General features: G+C 28.6%; 1 protein-coding gene across 1 annotated transcript in view; it reads left to right on the top strand.

Annotated features, from left to right (window-relative positions):
* Nucleotides 1–19,133, top strand: part of LOC113371592 (formin-like protein CG32138) — a 67,760-nt gene extending 48,627 nt beyond the window's left edge. Inside the window, exons 3-16 of the mRNA XM_026612226.1 lie at nucleotides 7,812–7,898; nucleotides 7,976–8,055; nucleotides 8,524–8,669; nucleotides 12,344–12,588; nucleotides 14,299–14,547; nucleotides 14,711–14,971; nucleotides 15,357–15,549; nucleotides 16,101–16,402; nucleotides 16,754–16,970; nucleotides 17,054–17,346; nucleotides 17,421–17,700; nucleotides 17,807–18,087; nucleotides 18,355–18,471; nucleotides 18,765–19,133. Coding sequence (XP_026468011.1) covers nucleotides 7,812–7,898; nucleotides 7,976–8,055; nucleotides 8,524–8,669; nucleotides 12,344–12,588; nucleotides 14,299–14,547; nucleotides 14,711–14,971; nucleotides 15,357–15,549; nucleotides 16,101–16,402; nucleotides 16,754–16,970; nucleotides 17,054–17,346; nucleotides 17,421–17,700; nucleotides 17,807–18,087; nucleotides 18,355–18,471; nucleotides 18,765–18,974 — 2,961 coding nt within the window. The 3' untranslated portion in view covers nucleotides 18,975–19,133. The remainder of the gene's footprint in view (nucleotides 1–7,811; nucleotides 7,899–7,975; nucleotides 8,056–8,523; nucleotides 8,670–12,343; nucleotides 12,589–14,298; nucleotides 14,548–14,710; nucleotides 14,972–15,356; nucleotides 15,550–16,100; nucleotides 16,403–16,753; nucleotides 16,971–17,053; nucleotides 17,347–17,420; nucleotides 17,701–17,806; nucleotides 18,088–18,354; nucleotides 18,472–18,764) is intronic.
* The last annotated feature ends 146 nt before the right edge of the window (nucleotides 19,134–19,279 follow it).

Here is a 19,279-nt window from a genome sequence, read left to right as displayed (position 1 = left end):
CAAACTTAAAAGCACTAGAAGAATTTACCGAATTAACAAGCAATACTACCTTGCGACTCAGATTTTTTCAAGTCTCTGTGCATGAATTTTGGATTGAAATCAAATCAGAATATTCCCTACTATCGGAAATGGCAATCAACAAATTACTGCCATTTTGTGCAACATATTTATGTGAATCAGCCTTTTCTACATTAACTTACATAAAATCAAAATACCGTTCAACTTTAACATACGTTGAAAATTTATTACGATCTGCACTAACTTAAATTGAGCCTAGATTTGATTATTTGTGTAAAAATAAACAATCTCATTCATCACATTAATATTGTTTGATGTTAATAATAGGTTTTCATTAAAAAAATGTTACAAAATTTTATTTTTTCTATTGAATAAATATATATATATATATATATATGTACATATATACATATATACATATATACATATATATATATATATATATATATATATATATATATATATATATATATATATATATATATAGTATTATGTCAACGTTTCCAATCTTAAATAACATGAATGGAAACATATTCTTCAATTCTTAATTTATTTACACTGTAAAATAGTGTGATAACGGTTAATATATATTTTATTATTTGGAGGAGGGGGTCGTTTAAAATTTCCTAAGCTTGAAGGGGGTCGCTATATAAAAAAGTTTAAGAAGCCCTGATCTATAGTGTTGACAGACGATATTAGATAATGTCCATAAAAGATAAAAGAGTAAAATGATAGTGCCTGTAAACCTCTAATCACATTCTTTACTCGCACATCCGTATGAAAATTAACTAAATTTTAAATAATTAACATTTTTCCGGTGCCTCTTGCGAGGCCCCCCCAGGCGCGAGACCGTCGGCGGCCGCCGACACCGCCGACGCCTAGCGCCGCTACTGCTCTGAGTTAATTATTGAGAATTCTAATTTGTTATTCTAGTTTTTACTTCTTTAAAGATGTAATTTTTATTTTTGAAATGCATTTTTATTTATATTTCAAGTACCTGCAAAAAAAACATCCTCTAAAGCCGGTCCAGCCGTTTCGAAGATTAGCCCAAACAAACAGACAAACAGACAAAAAATTAAAAAAAGTTATAACTCGGCATAATTTATAGTATAAAAAATACAGTATAAAAATAAATTATAGTACTAATAAATACTATATTTTTAAGTTAGTATTAAAAATACTATTTCAATATTACAAACTGACTCTCCAATTTCATTTATACGTATAATTAAAAAATTTTGAAATATGTTATGGTTTGTAGAGTTACGGGGTGGCTCGCTGGCTCGTACAGCAGTGTCTGTTTCGAAAAACACTCCTGTAGCGGAAGGGTTAACAAAATATGGCACTCACTTTAATTTTATTTAAATGATTGATGTACATTGAAACACATTGATTATTTATTTAATGATAGTAATAATATTGTTTATTATAAGATTTAAAAAAAAATGGTTAGTTTTTTTGTCTTAGATACTTTTTGGATCATAGACCTTCAAATTATTCGTACTTTATATATTTCTATTACAACGTGAAGCATGTTTTTTTATCTTTTTTATTATAATTGTGAGAACAATAATTAACAAGATCCTCTTGCATTTTATTATTTACAAACATGATATTTTATGTTAATTTGTGCGTTGAACTCAAATTAAAAATGTATGTTTTTTTTAATAATAATAATGATAATGATGAGCAATTGTTATAAAATTTGCGACTATTATGGTTCTGAATATCTTGTTGGTAATTTTCAAGACAGCGTTTTTATTATTCAGTTGATATTATTATGAAGAAGTTTATAGAAACTTATTCATTTATTGAAATAGAAATAAAAGTTTGGTTTATTAATTATATTTGTTCCAATATTGTAAGTTCAAATAATTCTTTGAATTTGTACTATATTCAGATAGTATTATATTCTTCTAAATTCCACATTACGTTATAAATTATTAAGATTGCTTATATTACTTATATTAAAGTTACTTATATTTATACTTGATTATTCACTATGAGATAAACTAGAGCATTTTTGGAAAGAAGAGAAAGATAATATCTTTTTAATGAAATGACAATGACAACTAATTTTACAGAGCTCATATCTTGATCGTGACATATTCAGTGCATGGAATGATTAAAAAGATTTTTTAATTAACGTAAAACCACAGCAAAAAATTCCAAGTATAACTTTTACTTTAAAATGCTCTATTGTGCGAAATCATAGGAGCGATTAATTTTGATTTTAATCTTAGGCGTCTAAAGTAACAATGGCAACTATAAGATTTCTAATTTTTAATTTATAACCTTTATATTTCAGAAATGAACAGAATAATGAAACATTTCTAGCTTTTTAGAGCTCGATGATATTTTCGATATATTGAAATTAAATAAATTACTTCAAATTTAAATGAGTAGTGCATCGTGTTGTAAAAAAGTATTTTTTTGTAATTTTTTGTAAAAATTATATTGGTTATTGAAGCGTTCAACCAGGAAGTAAAAGTGATGGAGAAACAATAGAACCACATTAGATAAATTGCTATTAGGCTTATGCATAATTTATAGTTCTTTATGCAAAATTTAAATTGTATACCTATATATTAAATTGTATACCGCATCAGGTAATTAGTCATAATTGCTTTGATTTTAAGTGCGGCATTATTCAATTTCAAATCGTTTAAATTGTAAAAAACTACCTTTTTTACAATTATATGTAAAGATAAAATAAAAATCTATTTTTTGTATCTTTTAGATAGGTTCATATTATAGAATGATGAAATATATAAATCAAAAATATTAATATAATTAAGAAAACCATACGTGCCGATTTCCGGGACAGTTCCGGATTTCCACCTGTGTAAAATTGTATTACTATTTTTATCTTTTATTTAGTTTGACAAAAACTGTGTGGTCCTCTTTTTTATATAAAATAATTAGCCCTATATTTTTATGTCGCCCACAAAACTAGTTTTTATGGCAATTTCATTGCAAATAAGTTAGAAAGTGTTAACTGTATCATTTTATATCAAACAGACTATAAATCTACAATATTGGCGTACAACAACTACTTCAATTTTGAACAACAATATATATGCATATAGTATATTTAATAAGAATATTTTATAATTTCAGCGGACTTCTAAATTCTAATTAGACCAATCCATTTATATTTCGACTTGGACCATTCGTTGTAATATAATTAGGAACCGTAAGTTTCATGAATTCCAGACTGCTTTGTGATATGGACGTCATCCACGCATTATTTTTGGAAAACTTTTCTTATATATAGATAAACTTCTCTATTACTATAAGTTCTTTATTTAAACATTTTCTTTAAATGAGCTTTTATTAACACCTTCATAAAACTTTCGATGTAACTGAATAGGATGCTGCAAATTGATAACAATCTATCACATTCAGCAAGCATTGACTTAACAATAACTTCGGTCAATCAAATGCAATTTCTTTTGACGGTGCGTTATATGTTTTTCTCTTATATATCATGAACGTTTGTGTTATAGGCATTGTGACGACGAATGCGAAATATATGCGTCCATTGTGATGCACTTGAAAACTCATATATTAATGATATTCACATTCAGTATAATGTAATGTATCGAAAGCGTAATATGGCGCGTACATTGAGATATATACTAGCGTTCATGACTGAATTGCATTCATGTAACAGAGTTGTCCAAAATAAATACATTATTATACATTCTATTAGTACAAATTTCAAAATTTATATATTTTCAAGCAAATCACTATTAATAATATTTAGTGAATATCATTCACCATGCTTACTTATAGCTGTAGATGAAGACAATAGATGATGGAACATTTATGTTTTTTTAAATTTATTTTTAATTCTTGAAACAGCAATCAGAACTTAATAGTCCTACACGCTGTTGTGCTATTTTGACTTAATACTAGTCTGTTCTACAGATGGCAACCCAAACAGTTTTAATATTTGTGCAGCAATGCCGGGTGAGGGCTATTTTCACTTGGAAACATATTGCTATCTATATTTCAAAGTAAAAATCATTGTCTACTGCCTGACAACAGGCTGCTCGAAGTGGAATCGAACTCGAGACCTCTGATTCAGGTCCAGTCTTTCTAGCCACTTACCTACGAGCGAGCCCTTTAATGGTTTAATCACCAAAATCGTGCTTATTTTGGATTAATATTAATTGAATCTTATTCATCTTAACAAACAATATTTGGCTTACACATTTAATTAATTGACATGATAATGAAGGTTCAGACGTATGAACTATTTTTTGCTATATGTTTAGAAAATATTTACTTGAATTGTTCATGGATTGGTTTATGCAAAATTATTTAGATTTAGAGATTTAATACAAAAATTACATTATTCCACAATTCTATGTTGATTTCTTAACTTAAACGAAATAAGATTTGAAGATAAAATAAAAATCCATTTTTAACTTTCTATAGAGTAAGTTAAAGTAATGCCAAAAATTGTAAGTTTTTTGCAAAGACAGGTCCTGCCATTTCGAAGATACGGAGCTAAATGTGCAAAAATAGCAATTTTTGAATGGACTAAGCATCCAATGTGAATGATTCAAAAATCTTTCCGCTTATGTTGACGAAACAATTGCTTTTGGATTTTTTTTATTTTAAAATTTAATTTTTTTCCATATTTTTTATATACTGAAAATAATTCAGATTTTAATTTTTATTCTAGCTAAAGTTTTAAAGCTCATATATTTTAAATAAATAATTTTAGATTTATAACTCAGTTTATATATTTTTTATAAATATTAGACAATGTCATAGTATTTATAATTTATTAATAATCTCTGTGAAAACAATTAACATTCCTCGAACATTTCCTTGCGGTACTGGAAGTTTCAGCAATTTGCCTTAAGGCATGATACCACACACCACTAGTTTTTTGTATCTTTCATATAGATTCATATTATAGTAGGATAGGCATGGGATGGGAAATATAGATCAAAAATATTGGTAGAATGCTTCGACATCTATGAAAGTTGCTGTGATGCTTTTCTTAAAATCTTTATTTCGAAAGCTTATGAGTTAAAATATTGATTAACGTAGATAGTGAAACCTTTTACTTGTCTTTAAAACTTTAGAACCTGATCCGGAATTGGCTCCGGGTCCGGAACATTGTTGATGCTGGGTGCAATCGACAACCCTAATTCATATTTGGAATCAAAGCAACAAATGAGATACAAACATTGCTCTAACTGCATTAAATGTGGATATGTTATTGATATAATGTTCTTAAAACTGTGACCATTATTTACAATTGTGGTGTCGATTTGATATCAGCATCAGCGCTAATTCCTGTTTTGTTAACTATTTACATGTGGATCGTATACAGTTTATTCTTTGGCACCACTAATCAAAAATGATAATAGCAAACTGTGATACGATAATATACAACAGTATGGCAACAGGAGCATTGACCCTACTGATAATATACAAATGATGGGCTGCTCTTTATTGTGAAAGTCATAATATATATACACAGTTTAGTACATAATACTCCTACACACTTCTACAATATTTATATGTTGAACGACTGAAACAAATTTACATCAGAAGATGAATGCATGTAATATAGATGCGATCCAGATATAGATACCGTTGGGTCTTTTACTTATAAGGTTTATCATGTTTATTATATGCACAGAGATCTAGTTCTACAACTTTGAAAGATAACACATTGTTAATATAATTGAGTTTTTTGCCAGTTTCTAGCAATGTGGAATTGAATCCAAAGCGTAGTTAATAACGGAGTATTGAAGTTTTTTTTTAATTCAGTATTTCTTGATTTTACGATGTAACTATTTGTAGGCTGTCTTTACATTCAAAAATAACATTTACTATAAATTAAAGAAGTTGGATAACACTTCATTGTTTTTTGTCACAGATGATAGTTAGAACTAATCATATTATTACCTACAAGCATTTACTATTATCTATATATATAACAACCTGAAGGAGAAGTCTGATTTGCTTTTTTGCATTTCTTCTACGTTTGAAGACATTCTGAATCGTGACGCTACAATTGTATGTCAACCAAAAGTTAGTCCTTCCGTTGACATTTTACCAAAAATGTAAGATTCATATATGAAACTCGATAGAAACTCGCATTGTTATGTGAGACCATCAGCCAAGTCGTTTCTTCAGAATGAGCAGGTTAGCAAAAATGCAAAGCTTTTGACTAAGTTTTCGCAAAAAATCTCGACACGATTTTGCAAATTCAAAAACTGTTCGAAAGATACCACTTTGTAATCTTATTAATAATTTTTTGGTAATGATTGACTGTGCTATTTTTTCATAATTAATCGTTGAATTTTTGGCGATTTTGTGAAACTTTGTATGGTGATAAAGATCATTGTCTTTAGGAACATCCTATAATCTTAATTATATTAAGATAATTAAGATCAATAGGATTAATAACGAAATCAATTCCCTAATTATTAATGATGTCCTCTTCAATTTTTCTGCCGTTTCTAAATTCCTATGAATTCAAATTCAAAAAAAATTAAATTGGGATAATCATATTTATTCGTCATTAATACCTAAACTTTCCAGAACTTGTTTCACGTTAAGAGTGCTTAAATCTAAAATTAGTTTAAATTGTCTTCTTTTATCTATTACTCCAACTTCTACTCGCATTTGGTCTACGGCATTCAATTTTGGGGTTTTTCAGCATCCTTAAAACATGTTTTCAAACTTCAGAAAAGAGCACTAAGAATCATGTTCTCTCTTAACTCGATGCCAAGTTGTAGAAATATTTTTTCAGAAGTATAACATTCTTACCATTCCTAACATATTCCTACTTATTACACTTCTCTTTATAAAAAATAATCCCCAGTACTTTAATTTATCTTCCATGTCTAATTCTCACTATGTCACAAGGAATAGAACTATCAAAGAATCGACTTTTAAGCTTAATACTACTTTTAATTCAAATGATGGTTTTGGTATTCAACTGTTTAATTCATTACCTTTATAAATACATCAAATAAGCAATCATAAATTTCACAACGTTTTGATTAATTTACTAAAAGCCAACAGTTTTTTTGACATTTCTGAATATATTAATTTTGACTTCAAGAAATACAGTGGTACCATCTCCTTCATATTATAAATATCTATTGTTACTAATTATATGTGATATCTTACAAATACAGCTATAACTGAGTATTACTTAGCTGTGAAATATTTTTTTTCGGCTCTGATGCTGCTCTTTTTTTCAGAAAAGCTTCTAAACTTTTTAATAATTTCTGTGAATTAATGGATATACAGGACCTCAACTTTTGAAGATGCTCTAAGTCTAAACGAAGACGTAATATCAAGTTTCATAAAATCAAGACACAAAATTAAAGTAGTTTAGCATTCCTTTATTTATATTCTATATTTTTTGTTTTGTTATTCAATTGTAAAATTGTGAATTGTATATCTAATACATCTAATATAAAAATAAATTTACATATATCGAGAAGTTTTTGCAAAGCAGCACAAAGTGGATTTTCACCCAGTTTTATTCAGCCTTATTTATTTAATTATTAATAATATATTTCTTTGTATTGTCATAGAAAGCACTACTTTTTTGCTTACGTATATTACCAGTGCTCGTTTTTTTCTTATTCTTTTATTTTCTTTCAATTATCTCGTTAGAAAGAGGCGCAGCAGATATAACAGAGGGCAAATAACTCATTTATAGTGTTTCGTGACCACACTTAATGAAATTGCTGCCGCTTTTACAATGTGCACTTAACTAATTGTTTGTTTTTATTCTCTTGCAGGACATGGTGCACGCGAAGGATCCGCCTTCGTACTATTTGCGAAAGCTACGGACTTATCTGGATCCTAAAGCATCAAGGAGTCACAGAGTGAGACATTAAATGATAATAAAAAATAATGTTATATAATGGAATTTTATTGTTTTATATTTTCTTCAATTTTTTAGAAACGAAAAATGGTCATGGAATCGACATCTACACAAGTCCTGAGGGATTTAGAAATATCCCTAAGGACTAATCATATAGAGTGAGTAAAGTATTAAATAATTGATATATAGTGCTCTGGGTTCATCGTGGCGAAGGTCGTTAACGCGTTGACTTTGTATGGACAGGGTCGCGCGTTCGATTGCCCGCTCTGGCAATCTGACATCGGGCAGCGCGATGTCCATTTTCAATTGAAAATATAGATCAAAATATCTTTCCAATTGAAAATAAGCCCATCTTGGGCACTGCGGTGTGAAATGGCAATGGGAAATCTCTCACACCATTCTTTCCTGAATCGAGTTGGAGTTTTAACTCAGCTCACGGACCTGCCCTAAGGCAGTACACCCATTATTTTATATAGTGCTATAGTTGATAGCAAATAATATAACGTATTGATATCATAATAGTATTAGCAATTTAAGGATTGGATTATGTATTAAGATAATACCTATTATTCAATATGAATAACTATGATTAATATTTTATTATATTATGTGTTATTTTCTATTAGATGGGTCCGGGAATTTCTAGATGATCGAAATCGTGGTCTAGATGCGTTAGTTGATTATCTAGGTTTTCGCCTAGGAATGATGAGGCATGAAAGGCGTCCGCAGCAGGGAGATTCCAGAACTGCTTCTGAGGAACGATTGGCAGCAGGTGTGATAAAATGACATATAGAAAGAAATAGTACAATTAGTGCATTTAAGAAACCTTTGATTATAACATATTTTTTATGCACTAATAATAAGTAAAGAAAGAACTCTAATATAATTTTACCAGTTAGAATCTACGGATCTACGTATGAATTTTGGCAAGTCTGTTATTTTTTTTGAAACACTTATAATATGCTGATAAACTAAATGAATCGTCATACAATTTGATGATATAAACGACAAGTACATTTTGAAATTATAAGTCATATTGTTTATAATATATTTTCATTTTGATACATTTATATATTTTTATGGCAATAAGATCATACCTTAAATTACTACGTCACAGACTTTTCGAGAGTTTTGTGTCATCATTAGTTTAAATTAACAGAAACGTAATATATTTTTTATAAATGAGTGATAAGAAATTAACTTTAATAACTTTTTAATGACATTGTAACTTCCCGTAGAGTAAGTTATTGTAATCGTGCAAGAATCGAAATTGAATATTTTTACATTTCTTCCCGTTTTGAAGGTTTCTGAACATTTTGCCATACTTCAGAAAAAATTGATGTGTGTATGTATGTATGGATACAATTTATTTCAAGTTGTAGTTCAGTTCAAGTCAGTTCAGAAAACATTCGATTTCTATTGATAGGGAGACGTGCTGATTAGTTTTTGGCAAAGGCAGGTCCAGCAATTTCGAAGATGAGAGAACTAAGCATCCGATTTGAATGATTCAAAAAAACTTCCTGCTTGTGTTGACGAAACGATTGCTTTTGGAAAAACTTTTTTTTAATTTCCAAAAAAAAATATTTTTTTTTAATATTGAAAATAATTCAAATTTTATTTTCTTTTTTTAGCTAAAGTTCTAAAGCTCACTTATATACTTCTAAAAAATAATTTCAACTTTGCAATTCAGTTTAATTATTGCCCTTCATTTTAAATTCGATTGATAAAGTTTTGCTTATTTGCATTTCAGATGCTATGCACCACTAGTTTAGTATAATATCAAGCTTTGTAAAAATGTCAATTTCAATTTCTGACCACTCATAATAAAACTCAACTCATTCACGTACTATTATATTTACAAACACTGTTATATACTCTCGTACTATTATGTACACAAATACTATTACTCATTCACGTACTATTATATTTACAAATACTGTTATATACTCTCGTACTATTATGTATACAAATACTATTACTCATTCACGTACTATTATATTTACAAACACTGTTATATACTCTCGTACTATTATGTACGCAAATACTATTACTCATTCACGTACTATATTATATTTACAAACACTGTTATATACTCTCGTACTATTATGTACGCAAATACTATTACTCATTCACGTACTATATTATATTTACAAACACTGTTATATACTCTCGTACTATTATGTACGCAAATACTATTACTCATTCAGGTACTATTATATTTACAAACACTGTTATATACTCTCGTACTATTATGTACACAAACACTATTACTCATTCACGTACTATTATGTACGCAAATACTATTACTCATTCACGTACTATATTATATTTACAAACATTGTTATATACTCTCGTACTATTATGCACACAAATACTATTACTCATTCACGTACTATTATATTTACAAATACTGTTATATACTCTCGTACTATTATGTACGCAAATACTATTACTCATTCACGTACTATATTATATTTACAAATACTGTTATATACTCTCGTACTATTATGTACGCAAATACTATTACTCATTCACGTACTAGTATATTTACAAACACTGTTATATACTCTCGTACTATTATGTACACAAATACTATTACTCATTCACGTACTATTATATTTACAAATACTGTTATATACTCTCGTACTATTATGTACGCAAATACTATTACTCATTCACGTACTATTATATTTACAAACACTGTTATATACTCTCGTACTATTATGTACACAAATACTATTACTCATTCACGTACTATTATATTTACAAAGACTGTTATATACACTCGTACTATTATGTACGCAAATACTATTACTCATTCACGTACTATATTATATTTACAAACACTGTTATATACTCTCGTACTATTATGTACGCAAATACTATTGCTCATTCACGTACTATTATATTTACAAACACTGTTATATACTCTCGTACTATTATGTACACAAACACTATTACTCATTCTTGTACTATTATATTTACAAACACTGTTATATACTCTCGTACTATTATGTACGCAAATACTATTGCTCATTCACGTACTATTATATTTACAAACACTGTTATATACTCTCGTACTATTATGTACACAAACACTATTACTCATTCACGTACTATTATATTTACAAATACTGTTATATACTCTCGTACTATTATGTACGCAAATACTATTACTCATTCACGTACTATATTATATTTACAAACACTGTTATATACTCTCGTACTATTATGTACGCAAATACTATTACTCATTCACGTACTATATTATATTTACAAACACTGTTATATACTCTCGTACTATTATGTACGCAAATACTATTACTCATTCACGTACTATATTATATTTACAAACACTGTTATATACTCTCGTACTATTATGTACGCAAATACTATTACTCATTCACGTACTATTATATTTACAAATACTGTTATATACTCTCGTACTATTATGTACGCAAATACTATTACTCATTCACGTACTATATTATATTTACAAACACTGTTATATACTCTCGTACTATTATGTACGCAAATACTATTACTCATTCACGTACTATTATATTTACAAACACTGTTATATACTCTCGTACTATTATGTACGCAAATACTATTACTCATTCACGTACTATTATATTTACAAACACTGTTATATACTCTCGTACTATTATGTACACAAATACTATTACTCATTCACGTACTATTATATTTACAAACACTGTTATATACTCTCGTACTATTATGTACGTCATTTAGAAAATATGTTAAAATGCACTGACGTTCAAACAAATCATTCTCGAAATATCTGTAAGTTACAACTTTATGAAATAAGTGCAAAAATATGGAGTAATTAATGTTTCATACATAATTAATATTTCACTCATAGTACAAGTTGAAGAAAATTTTTTACTCAGCAGCTGCTTTTTCATATTGTTTACATAATGAAAAATCTTTGCGGAATTTTTTATCAAGATTATTTTACATTATTAATAACGATTTGCGTAAAAATTTTTTTGAATAATTTTAAGTATCTGGGAATTGGTAATGAGAATTTACTGAATTTTGATATAAAACTTACTTGTGGCATATTATTTATTGCCATAATTTTCATATGCAAATGCGAAACATAATAATTGTCTTCGAGTATTTTTATCATAATAACCATGAAAAAAACTCTGGCTAGCGATTAAGTCAGATTTTGATTTTATTATTTTAATGAAATAGTTTTGTTCTAGACTCTATTTTTCAACTATTACTTACTGTTATATCAGTTTCATTCAATATTTTTGATGAAATCTGAAAATTCTTTTGGTATAAAATAACTAAAGATAGTTTGGTTGTCTTCTAAAAAACCACATAGTTGAAAAAATTACATCTGAATAAAATTAGCTTCTAATCGCTGTTCATAATATATAAATATGAGTTAATAAGATATCAATCTTTTAGGAAATTGCTCTTTATCATCTGCGATGGACGGCACAATGTCACATCACGGAAATGGAACGATAACTTCATTGAGTCCTTCAGGCACGATGTCTTCTCGTGGTACCTATAGGCCATCGTTAGCCACCATCGCTGATAGCCCTGGTGTCAAACGGCGCTCAAGACACGCTCAGCGCCTAAACATGGGCGCTGCGACGGATGATATACATGTTTGTATAATGTGCTTGAGAGCTATAATGAATAACAAGGTAAATTTATAACAAATTCGAAATTATATGCTAACAATTCTAAAAATATAAAGTATATAATAAAGTAATACATTTTATGACATAAATAGTTATATTTCAAAGTCACTCTTAAAAGTACTATTGAACTCGTATTGCTCCAGTTTTTAAAAACAATATTGTTTCAACATTTTTAAAGAGTTAATAAAGAACATATGATATCTGCCCTTTTTGGCTGTGTTTATCATTTGCAATAATAATAAAATAATTAATTATGCGATTGGTATGTTGAAGTCCTAGCACATGCATGAAAATAGTTTGCTATAATGCTAGAAAGCCCAAGTTTGATATAATTTATTTTTGATTTATGTTGAAATTATTAAATGTATAAAATATAATATGTATTCAATATACAATATGCATATATAAGTATATAACATAGATTTATAATGACAATAATCCTTATTAACTTCCCGTAGGGCAAGTTATAGTAATCGCAAAAAAATCGAAAATGAAAATATTTATATATCTTTGCGTTTCAAAGGTTTCTGAACATTTTGGCATACCTTAGAAAAAAATGGATGTATGTGTGTGTGTGTATGTGCTGATACAAATTTTCGTCGACGATTTCAGGAACACGGATCAGCCGATTTGAATAATTCAAAAACATTCGATTTGTATTGATAAGGAGACGTGCTGATTAGTTTTTGGCGAAGGCAGGTCTAGCCGTTCCAAAGATACGGGGCAAAAAGTGCCGAAAACGGTAACTCAGTTTTTAAGAGAACGGAGCGTCCGATTTGAATAATTCAAAAAACATTTTATTTGTATTGACTAAATGAAAAACTGTTCAAATTTTTGGAAAGGCAGGAAAAACGACTTTGGGGATATGGAGGAAAAAGTAAAAAAATGAGCCATTTTGCGGTCAAAAATGAACATTAGACATATGCACATCAAATTATCAGATATTTTATAGAGATTTTAACAATAAGTATAAATTTTGTTTACATTCCTATGGGTTCCGTACCAATGTTTACGCGTTAGACGGCGACGTGGCGCTTACGTGCTTTGATATTTCGTCTTTATGCAGTTAAAGCAGTACGATTGCTTTGAAAAAAAGAATTTATAAAATATTTCAAAATAAATGATTTAAGATAGAATGATTTAATATGGTTTTATTAAAAGTTTCAAATCATTGATCAACTTTTATTGATTATTATTCATTATTTTTAATTACTCGAATTTTGAATTGGGGTACGGGAAGTTCCAGCAATTTGCCTTAAGGCACAATGCCCTAATTGTCTCAAGACAGAATTCCACTTACAACTAGCTTTTTATAATAATTATAAAAAAAACTTAAATATTATGTCTTCTGATGTTGATCATTTTTATGATCATCTATGAACTAGTTGTAATTATAATCTTTAAATTATTACTCAATTATTAATAAAATTTTGCTTTTAATAAAAAATTGAGCTTTATTTAAATTTTTGATTATCTTTTATAGATTGAAAGAGATTGATAAATAGCTGATTTCTCAATAGGAAATTCATTATTCGTATACTATTTGTCTCAAGGCATTTGCGCCTAAGCTCGATTTATTAGTGTATTTACATCAATAGAACGAATGATTTATTTTAAAAATGAATTATTGCTACAATGTAAAATACCCAATTTAATTATTTCAATTGCCACCAATTAATTTATTTTGTAATTAATAAATAATTATTTCATTAGTATGGCTTTAACATGGTTATACAACATCAAGAAGCGATAAATAGTATTGCGCAGTCTTTGGCTCATCGATCATTGAGAACGAAAGCGCTGGCTTTAGAGCTTTTGGCCGCGATTTGCCTGGTAAAAGGAGGTCATCGAATTATTCTAGGAGCTTTTGATGCTTTTAAAGAAGCTAGACGTGAACCAGCTCGATTTGTCACTCTAATGGACTATTTTGTGAATTATGAGACATTCCATATAGAATTTATGGTAAGTAGTAGGATAATTACCATAAATCATTAATCAATTTATTAATTTTATAGTGTAAAATATTATAATTATAAACATATTTTATATATTGAAACTTCAACTAACTTGTAAGAGTAAGATTTCCTAAATCACGAGCATACTACTAATTCTTTCTTTACCCCAGGTGGCCTGTATGCAATTTGTGAACGTGGTAGTCCACTCTGTTGATGACATGAACTTTCGAGTTCATCTGCAATATGAGTTTACTGCCTTAGGATTAGATGAACATTTGGAGCGTTTAAGAGTTATTGAGAGTGAGGAATTACAAACTCAAATTTCTGCTTATTTGGACAACGTTTTTGATGTAGCCGCTCTTGTCGAAGACAGCGTAACTAAAACTGCTGCTTTGGAAAGGGTTGGAGAGCTTGAGGACGAATTGGCTCATGTAAGAAAAGATAGTTGGAGAAATTAAATTAAAATCTATTTGACTTTGCAAAATATTTTATTACACTAGTCATATTTCTAATTAGAACTAATATTAGTAAAACATTAACCAGAACGGAACGAAATTATTTTTTTTCATATACTTTCAGTTTCAGTTTCCCATATACTATAATATTATTAACACATGTTGACAAATAGAAAGCATTTTTTATATTAAGAAGTGAGAAGAAAATCAGTAGGTTATTTATGTTACGCTTTATTATTTTAGCAATTATTTTTAGTGTATTATTGTATTTAGTTCATTATTGTATTTAGTGTATCAGTGTAAATATTTACGAGTATTATAATTTTGATATATTTAATTGATTAATATTTTAATCCCACAGTGTCACGATCGTATGTCAGATCTGGAACATGAATCTCTATGTAAAATAGCAGAGCTGGAACGCGCCATTCAGACCCTGCGCCAAGAACGCGACCAGGCCATACAGCAAGCGCGGCAGCATGGTGAAGAAGTGGCCACTCTAAGGAGGGACGCTAAACAAATGAGGGAAAATGAAAGAAAATTGAGGGATCGTGGTGAGAAAAAGATCTTATTCTCACTATTATAAGTTAAATCATTAAACAGAGTCATTATTTTATATTATGTTATAAATTGTTATTTGAGAGTATTGATGAATATTATTTATATAATACTAAAACTTTTATATGTTGGTGTTCCTAAATTTATATTTTTATTTGTTCCTTATGTAATTATTGAATTGCATAAGGATTAGAAATGCCTGAATTAATTTTTTTAATGTTTCGGTAATTTTAATACGCTACGTTTTCCATTGTATATTACGGCCATTTATTTAATACTGTTTTATAATATCACGATTTCAAACCAATGAATTATTTTATAGCTGCGTATCTAACTTATCTTTGAAATTACGGCAATTTATTCTATACTGTTTTATAAACATCGTGATTTCAAATCAATAAATTACGTTGTAACTACAAATCTAAGTTATCTTTGATGACTGCTTCAAAGTTAGTAGGACATTTTTATATTAACGGTTATCACACTTTTGATGTATTTTTGTGTTCATTCTTATATTTAAATTATATAAATTTCAATTTATTTTCAGGAAGTGGCGATACATCCTCCACAGCACCAGATTCGACATCTGGTGGTAGCGCAATACCCATTCCTCCTCCAGCACCTCCAGCGCCACCGCCGCCACCACCACCTGTATGCGCTGCTCCTCCTCCCCCACCGTTTTGTCCTCCTCCGCCTGCACCTCCGAGTCTATTGTCACCGTCCTGCCCTCCGCCACCAGCACCACCAGGGATGATGCCAGCGCCAGACGGAGCCATGACAATTAAAAGGAAGGTGCAAACAAAATACAAGCTTCCGACGCTCAATTGGATTGCTTTGAAACCAAACCAGGTAATGATAATATCGGTCCAAAATATGAATGTTTGAAATTTATGGATGTTTGAGTACCTTGTTAGAAATAATATTGGTAAACGTGGTTAACTTTATGGTTAAAATATTCATCAATGTAATTACATATGGAAATTAGATGCATATTAAATTAATTTAAAATTGAAGAGCCATTTTCGAATTTTATCAGTCTTTTGTATTACAAAAAATTAATTCTTTATAAATGAATCTTATATGAAATATTTAACAAAATGACCATGTATTCATTGACTACAGATACCATAATTTTACATCTATACAACTTTACAGTTAGTAAGATTTTGAATCATAATCCAAAATACAATTTTTGTAAAGGTTCGAGGAACAATATTCAATGAGCTGGATGATGATAAAATAATCAGTTACATAGACTTTACCGACTTTGAAGAACGGTTTAAACTTGGCCCTAGCTTGAATGGAACATTGCTGAATGGCCATAGTGATACAGATGGATTATCTACATTCCCTAGTAAAAGGTTTAAGAAACCTGAAAGCATTTCTTTACTGGAGCATACCAGGCTGAGAAATATAGGTAAGCTAAAAATAAAAGATATTGCTTTGTATTTGAAAAATTTATATTATTTTTTTAAATATAATATTTATTTTATTCTGCAGCTATATCTAGAAGAAAATTAGAAATGCCAGTAGAGAAAGTAATAGCAGCAATAAATTCATTAGATCTTAAACAATTGCCTTTGGATAATGTGGAATTACTGCAAAGGATGGTCCCAACAGAAACAGAAGCAAAAGCTTATCGTGAATATCAAAATGAAAAGAAAAATATTTCTCAACTTACAGACGAAGATAAATTCTTATTGAATCTAACTAAAGTTGAACGAATTACTGCCAAATTGAACATCATGAATTATATAGGAAACTTCTTTGATAACGTACATTTGGTAACTCCTGTAAGTTTTGAATGCTATAACTTCAATTTAATGAATGAATGAAATGCATACATGACATTATATTTTAATTGCAGCAAATCCATGCTGTGATATCTGGTTCTGCCTCCGTGAAGAGTTCGCAAAAATTACGAAAAATTCTTGAAATCATATTAGCTTTTGGAAATTATTTGAATAGTAGCAAACGTGGACCAGCATATGGATTTAAATTACAATCCTTAGATACTTTGCTTGATACAAAAAGTGCCGACAAACGAATTTGTTTGCTACATTATATAACTTCAACAATAAGACAAAAGTTTCCAGAATTATTGAACTTTGAAACTGAACTTTTATATATAGATAAAGCTGCTCAAGGTAATAAAAAAGTTGTAAAAAAAAATTATAAATATATAATTTTATGCAATAATAAATAAGGACAATCATATTATTGATATTTGATTTTCATACTTTTTGTTTATAGTATCTTTGGAGAACATAAATGCAGATATGGAAAATTTAGAAAAGGGTATGGAACTTATTCGTAAAGAAGCAGAACAAAGATCTAAAAATTCGGCAGGTCCGAACATCATACTCAAAGATTTCTTACAAAATTCTGAGGATAAATTAAGAAAACTTAAAGCTGAAGCAAAAACTGCACAAGAGAGTTTCAAAGAATGTGTTGAATATTTTGGTGAAAGTCATAGAACTGTAGATGCAAACACATTCTTTAATTTAATAGTAAGATTTATCAAAGCTTTCAAGGTAAGTTTTCAGTCAGTATTCTTTATTACAATTATTTTGGGAAATAAAAGCTTTGCTGTATAGCTCACATTTTTAATTATAAATGATATTTTGGAAATATTGTAATTAAAGTGATGATGCTTACGAAACGTAAAAAATATAGCAGTAAAATCTTAAATATTTATATAAATTCAGAACTATAATATAAATATAATTAGAACCTTTGACAAAATCTTACAAATTTAAAAATTAATTATATATATAGGTAATATTTACATTATATTACAGACTGCTGATCAAGATAATGAGCAGCGAAGAAGACTAGAATTAGCGGCTTTAGAAGCTTTAAATAAACCAAATGAAGAAGTAATCAAGAAAAACAAAATTAATCAGAAAAAGCAACAGGTTTTAATTTTTTTTTTTAAATTAAAAGTAAACAATTGAAAAATATTTTTTTCTCCTTCGAGTGATAAATAGAAATGATTTCTACCAGATGATTTTTCAATAAAATTTACAATTATTGAATGCTATTAAAATATGACTGTACAATTTTTAAATGAACATTTATAGTATTTATAAACATTTAAAGGTTTACCTCAAATTTAGCAGTTGATTTTTCATTTTGAACATAATTGAGTTTTTATATATTTTCTATATTTTATTTTCTGTATTAAGAAATCAAGATTGATGCTTTCCAGGATGCTGTGATCAATGAACTAAAACATAAGACGAATCAAGTGAGAGAAAAGAAACTTTTGCAGCAGGATGAGGTGTACAATGGTGCCTTAGAAGATATTTTATTAGGTTTAAAAAGTGAGCCTTATCGACGTGCCGATGCTGTTAGAAGAAGTCAAAGGAGAAAAATAGATAATAGGTTATCAAAAACTCTTGAAGAATTAGAATTTTAATATTATATATTTTAGAATTTTGTTTAATAATTGACTTATAGAAATAAGACATATTTAAGTTTATATTTACGTTAACTTATGTTGTTTTTATAGTCCTATGTGTTTATATAAATATGTTTCCAGAAGTGTGGTGTTATTTTTCAGGAAGGGATAATATGATGAGCGGGTCATCCACATCAGAAGTAATGAAAAGACATTATTTTACATTAATTACTAAATATTCTATTTTTTATATTATATAGCTCAGCAAGCTATAAAATCAAGATTTTGAAAACTAAATTCATATACATCAAAAAATTAAAAGT

Source organism: Ctenocephalides felis, unplaced genomic scaffold (genome assembly GCF_003426905.1).
Source record: "Ctenocephalides felis isolate EL2017-DRISC unplaced genomic scaffold, ASM342690v1 CF-g0.4_SCAFFOLD_01492, whole genome shotgun sequence".
Taxonomy (NCBI): domain Eukaryota; kingdom Metazoa; phylum Arthropoda; class Insecta; order Siphonaptera; family Pulicidae; genus Ctenocephalides; species Ctenocephalides felis.
This window is presented reverse-complemented; position numbering and strand designations above follow the sequence as displayed.